Here is a 5,989-nt window from a genome sequence, read left to right as displayed (position 1 = left end):
GTGCCTGGCGCTGCCAACAATTTTGAGCTGTGGTGTGTGTGTCTCCTTGGCCCGTTGTGCAAGGTGCTGTTGTTCAGCGTGCGCTGCCTGTGCCTGGTGTGCGGTCAATCTGATACGTGCCAGGTCTCAAGGCCTTTGTCAGTGAGTCAGTCCGTGCTGAAGTGAGTGTGATCAAAGCTCATCGTCATTGTTGCCCGTGAATCGCTCGAGCAGCGCCCCTACCCAGAGCAAACGCCTCGTTGGTTGACCTGCTGCGGGGTGGCGTGCTGGCGTTCCTGTGTGCCCGCGTTCGGTTTGAAACAAAGGACCGTGAGATTTGACGGAGGAGGCGGTGGAGGAGGATGTCGACCGCGGCCCGTCGTCGATTAATGCGCGATTTCAAGCGTTTACAAGAGGACCCGCCGGCGGGTGTGAGTGGCGCCCCGGGTGAGAATAACATCATGGTGTGGAATGCCGTCATCTTCGGACCCCATGACACGCCCTTCGAGGACGGCACGTTCAAATTGACCATGGAGTTCTCCGAGGAGTACCCCAACAAGCCACCCGTGGTCAAGTTCCTCTCGAAAATGTTCCACCCCAACATTTACGCCGATGGCGGGATTTGCCTGGACATTCTTCAAAACAGGTAACCACGAGTCTCCGGCTTTAGCTACTAACCTCCCTCCCTTGGACCCCAAGAGGGACCGATTCCATTCATAACCTCTGAATGACAAATCAACCTATTCTCTTGGAAAGACCCAAATGAAGTTCATTACTGAACAACTTGTCATTAAGGTGGCCCGCTCGAGGGTTAGGAAAAAGGATTGGGCCCGCATATAGAACGAGTTCGAAGCGGGTGGCTGGGTATGTGCGATCAAATGAAAAACAACCCTACCCTTCATTCACCCCTGTGTCGCCACCCAATCGAATGGCATCGGACAACATGAATCGGTGATTCTTATGGGCTGTCTCATGTTTCATGATGCTCTGTTTCTTTGTTCCAGATGGAGTCCCACGTATGACGTGTCGGCCATTCTGACCTCAATCCAGTCCCTGCTCAGTGATCCCAATCCGAATTCGCCCGCCAACAGTATGGCCGCACAATTATTCAAAGAGAATCGCCGCGAGTACGAGAAGCGGGTGAAAGCGTGCGTGGAACAGAGCTGGTGTGATGACTGAGACACACGCAATTAGAGAGCAATTATTAACACCACTGATTCATGTCAACTTGACGAGGACGATAGCGACGAGGACGGACGATAACCAACATCCTTTCCGACGACACGAGACACAACATCCAACCTGCTGCTATTGATCTTAAATATATATTATATGTATATGTGCTTCAGCGAAATCTACCCCGTGTTTGAATTTCTGATCAACTTCATCGTCTTGTTCTCTCTCTCTCTCTCTCTCTCTCTTTCATCCACTCACTTGGTTTTCTTGATTTGTGTCCGTAAAGAGCCTCTCAACCTACGTTTCAATAGACATTCATTCTGCCAATCCGAATTTGATCTCGTTCTTCCCTCGATTTCCGTTTCTCGACTTGACTTCATGCCGTCCTCAGAAAACGCCCCTTGTCGTCTCCTCCAACACAGGAGAAAAAGGATGCTATCATATACAACTGAATTTTCCCGTCAAGAGATCGATACTTCGTTTTTTTTTTTTTTTTATAAATATATATTCATTAATCCATGTAAAAATCACGTCAACCAACAGAACCTTCAAAGTAGTAGGCTAACTCAGGGCGGCCAAAGAGAGCCGCATACGATCTTTGAATACCTCGATGCATTGGTCTATGACTTGACGGTCACCCGGTCGTTCCAACTCTTTTAAGGGTTTGGCGGAATCCGCCAAAAAATCCCCGGCCGCTTTGTTCAAGTACCTCTTGAGGCTTTCTTGCAAGCACTGAATATCCACCCACGCCTGAATGCATCCGTTAGAGTTCATCCGTTTAATGCAACAGAACAGGCGATTCACTTCCTCGGCCACGGTCTCGACCACTCGCTCCAAGATCCCGGCAATGTAATTGTGCCTCGGATTCGAAATAGACGAGATCCGTTCGACTTCACTGTGAACCAGGATCACGTTGTGTATGATTTCTTTGATGTAATCACGGGCATCCACGGGCCGAGGACAACGGGCCCAATCGAACTTGCCTACATACATAGAGGGCTCAATGTTGGTGACGGTTTGCTCGCATTTCTGCTCCAAGTAAGCTTCGAAGAGCTTCCCATGAAGTACGGTGTAGTTCTTGGACGCCTCGGCGATGGGTCGCTCCAAGGAAAGATGTCCCACATCTTGGTAGGCTTTTTGGATTTTGGGCAGGACTTGGGATTGAGTGAACATGCAATTGTTGAGGCATAGCAGGAGCTTGACGGAGTCCGTCGGAGCAAATCTCAATGAGTCGTAATCCTCGTTGACAACGTTCTCAAGTGTGATGGCAAACGAGGAGAGCACGTTCTGAATCATGAGCTCCAGGTCATCATGGGCGTTGTTATAGGACAGGATGTCCTCTTCGTGTTTGCCCTCTTGCAACAGAGACTCCTTGATCAATTGCACAGATTGGATGACGATGATCTCGAAGAGATTGGGCAGTTCCGTGACGGCTCCGTACTCGTCGGTGATGTCCTCCCGAAACTCTTCTTTGTCGGGGAGTAGGTGGACTTGATCTACCACGGTTTGAAATACCGTCTGAAGACACTGGATCCGCAAATCCGTGGTGAGTCGCTTGACGATATTCAAGGCCTGCAAGGGCAGATCCAACTCGATGAATGACAAATAGCTCTTCCGCACGTGTCTCAAGCACGAGGGAAGCCAGGGTCCGACCACTTTGATATTATCGTCTCGCCAAAGGCCGTATTCATTCCGTTCGAAATCTTTCAAGGTTTGCGGGATCACGGCCGATCGGATCATATTGGAGTAGTACCGAATCCCGCCCAAAATCATCTCTTTGAACACGGTTTGCTTACCCCCGTCGGGTTCGACCACCAAGTCGCCCTTGAAATAGGCTTGCCCAAGTTTCCAAAGGGCGGGGAAATCTTGGGCCACGAGACCTGTGGCCTGTTCAATGAACATCACGGGCGACGGCACGCCATCATTGGGCTGGTCATCTTCGGGAAACAGGACCTGGTTGGAAGTGGGCGTGGAGGCGCCCACACCGAATTGGGGCTGAGCGATCACTTCGGTGTGATTAAGCTCGATATACTCGTCCCGACAGGCGTCCAATCGCCCGAGTACTTCCCGATAATGGACCTGGAGACACTCCCAGGCGGGATCGCCTTCGAAATTGAGTTGCACCAGGTTGGCGATGATCTTCTTCTGTTGGTCGAGGGTGAGTCCGGTTTCCTGAAGCTTCAGCAAGAGTCGGGTTTTGAGTTTCTCCACGCCTTGGCCCACTTCCTGTAGGTATATCTGAAAGATCTCGCTCTCACTTTCGCCGTACAAGCTCTTGGCGCGCTCGTACTCGTCGATGATGCGGTCAAAATCGCCCTTAGCCAAATTGGTCTCAATATTGGCCGGCAGGTTGAACAGGAACTTGAATCGATTCAACACATTGAGGGCGTTCCGCGTGGCATCCGCTCCGTCTTTTCGCCCCAAGACCTCCTTGAACATCTCATCGGCCTCCTTCTTGGCCTTGGCAATGGCCGCTTCCAATGAAGCCGTGGGTTGAGCCCCGTGCTTCTTGTTATCCCCCTCAAATTGCCGCTTGATGCTCATCAAAGAGTCCAACTGATCCATGATGGAGCTCACATTGCCCTTGATAAACGAGATCTGGCTCTCATTTTCCCCGTTGACCTTGCGCCGTAAATAGCCCAAGCCGGCTTGCAAGTCCTCAAAGCCGGTTTGATAGTGGTTCTCGAGCAAATAATACACGGGATCAAAGTGCTCCGAGCCCACATCGCCCGTGTGATCGGGAAACATTTGCCGAAGCTCCTCCACGGGATACTTGAGCTCATTGCCCTCCACCGACAATCCTAGGGCGTCATCGTGCTCCAGACCGCCAGAGGGCGACAGGACACGGTTCTTGCGCCGCAGAGGGTACTTCTCTTGGGTCCACACGGCCACCTCTTTGAGCCAGCCCACGGCCTCCTTGTAGATCTTGAGCTGGACGTTGCAGGACCCGATGCCACCCGAGCGGGTGGCCACGATGATGTCGCTCACGCCCTCCCAGGTCGACCCCGGACACAGGGCCGTGATCTTGTTGGGTGACTTCCAATCCGCGCTCATCAGACAATCGCAGTCCGCAATCACAATGCCGATCAGGTCTTGCGGTGACACGCCCAAGTCCTCGCCTAAAATGCGGGATCATGGTTGGAATACGATTGATATGGCTGGCTAATTACCATGGGCAAACTATGATTATTTGACCTCTAACCTCGAATGGTGAGTTTCATGCCGGCCGTGGCCTCCTTGGGCGAAATGCCCGTGACTACTGGGGGCGGACCCATGGCGACCTTGTCAGGTGAGATCCCGGCAGAACGGAGCGAACGGAACGAAAGCTCAACGGGCGTGGCCAGGCGGGAGTTTCATGCCCGTTGTGGTGAATGTTGTGTTTAGATCTTAGTGCCTTCAGTGTTATTCAGAATCAGGGTGACCCATATTTGAGACCAACGTAAATATTGAATTGTTGAATTTTGAAGATGGAATGACTAAATTCCCTTTCATTCACTCTCTGGCCTTTTCCTTTCCAGGCCCATCGATGAAACGGAACCTGAGGCCCCCGACCCGATGGATGGGCGAGAACTTTCAGGTTTCATGGGATGAGAACAATGGGATTGGGATTTCTATCATGCCTCAAGTGTAGAGGTCCAGCTGAATCTCGACCATCATATTTTCTCTTTATGGTACGATACGGTTCATTCGTTCAATGTTCAGCTAACGTTAATTTTCACCCATTAGTATGCGGTGCTACTTCTTTTAACCTTAACCAAACTTAATCAATCCTAACCTAACCTGACACGACAGTAATAACCCTTAAAGTCCCTATCTCAACCTTTTCAGATTTGCCACAAATTTAAAAAATGAGCACGGCCAGCTAATCGGTGGAGAAGAACGTTTATCTCACTTTTCCCGTGGCCTCGCTGAATATTCAGCGGGCCCACGGCCCACGGCCCACGGCCCACATCCCCCATCCCTGCCATCCTAACAAACACCGCCCACAGCCAATCCAGCCTTCGGCCTAGGTTTCTGGTATGGGCTATAGAGACGTGTATAGTACCGGATCGGATTTAGGCTGTCAGAGCAGGTCAGGCTGTCGGAGCAGGTCAGGCTGCGCCACAATCGCGGCAAGAACTACCATGATTTTAGCACATCCAGTGCTTCCAAATTTTCATTGACAAAATTGTTTGCCATCTTAGGAAATCGTTCGACAATTACTCTAAACCATTTCAGTCCACCATTCATTTGATAAAGATGGCATTGCATGACAAGTGACAAAACTATGCAGAACCACTGAAAAAATATTTGGTGTCAACATTTTGTCATAAGTAAGAAGTGTGGGAACACTTTCGTCATGGTAGAACCAGAGGGCGCACTAGTATGAAATCCCAAAGCTTTACACTTCTCTATAGCCCGCTGGATGAATCGAGCCAGCTTCCACGGAGCGTAGGCTGATCGGGTGCTTTCCTACCTGGTCAAATCCAGGAGAGTGGGAACGGAGCGCGGAGCGCGCGCAACCGTGGGAGTGGAAGGCTGGATCGATGGATGGATGATGGAATGTTCTTCGAAGCTTCATTACCAAGCTAGAGATGATGATTATCCAGCGCCTCCTTTGAGCGCTGGGAGCGCTGGCTTTTCCGTCGGCCTGGACCCCGAGCCCCCGCCCCTACGTAGTCAATCGAGAACTTGAAGCAAGGATCCGTCCGTCGTTTCGCTCGCTGATTCACTCGCTCAGTTGACAGCGCTGCCGGATGGTCGCTACCGAGGCCAAAATCTCCCAAAGCGAATGCTTGTGAAAGTCAATGACCACATAAATCAGAAATAATTGAGCATCCTGGACGCCGTTTAC

At 51.0% G+C, this 5,989-nt stretch overlaps 2 protein-coding genes across 3 annotated transcripts; one reads left to right on the top strand and one right to left on the bottom strand.

Moving 5' to 3' along the window:
* The first annotated feature begins 112 nt into the window (after positions 1–112).
* LOC131892962 (ubiquitin-conjugating enzyme E2-17 kDa) lies at positions 113–1,488 on the top strand. Its single transcript, XM_059242842.1, has 2 exons — positions 113–625; positions 984–1,488. The coding sequence occupies exons 1-2, from the start codon at positions 342–344 to the stop codon at positions 1,156–1,158; spliced, it is 459 nt and encodes a 152-aa protein (XP_059098825.1). The 5' UTR covers positions 113–341; the 3' UTR covers positions 1,159–1,488.
* Positions 1,470–5,782, bottom strand: LOC131892950 (exocyst complex component 2-like). Of its 2 annotated transcripts, none has more exons than XM_059242827.1 (2): positions 5,612–5,782; positions 1,470–4,274 (listed from the first exon to the last, which is right to left on the bottom strand). In XM_059242827.1, the coding sequence occupies exon 2, from the start codon at positions 4,207–4,209 to the stop codon at positions 1,717–1,719; it is 2,493 nt and encodes an 830-aa protein (XP_059098810.1). In that variant the 5' UTR covers positions 4,210–4,274; positions 5,612–5,782; the 3' UTR covers positions 1,470–1,716. The 2 variants fall into 2 exon arrangements, with proteins under 2 accessions (XP_059098810.1, XP_059098809.1); XM_059242826.1 differs by lacking the exon at positions 5,612–5,782 and adding an exon at positions 4,358–4,600.
* Between the last annotated feature and the right edge of the window lie 207 nt (positions 5,783–5,989).

The sequence above is a fragment of the Tigriopus californicus genome, chromosome 2 (assembly GCF_007210705.1).
Source record: "Tigriopus californicus strain San Diego chromosome 2, Tcal_SD_v2.1, whole genome shotgun sequence".
Classification (NCBI taxonomy): Eukaryota; Metazoa; Arthropoda; class Copepoda; order Harpacticoida; family Harpacticidae; genus Tigriopus; species Tigriopus californicus.
The sequence above is the reverse complement of the archived record's forward strand: the minus strand, read 5'-3'. Positions and strand labels throughout refer to the sequence as shown.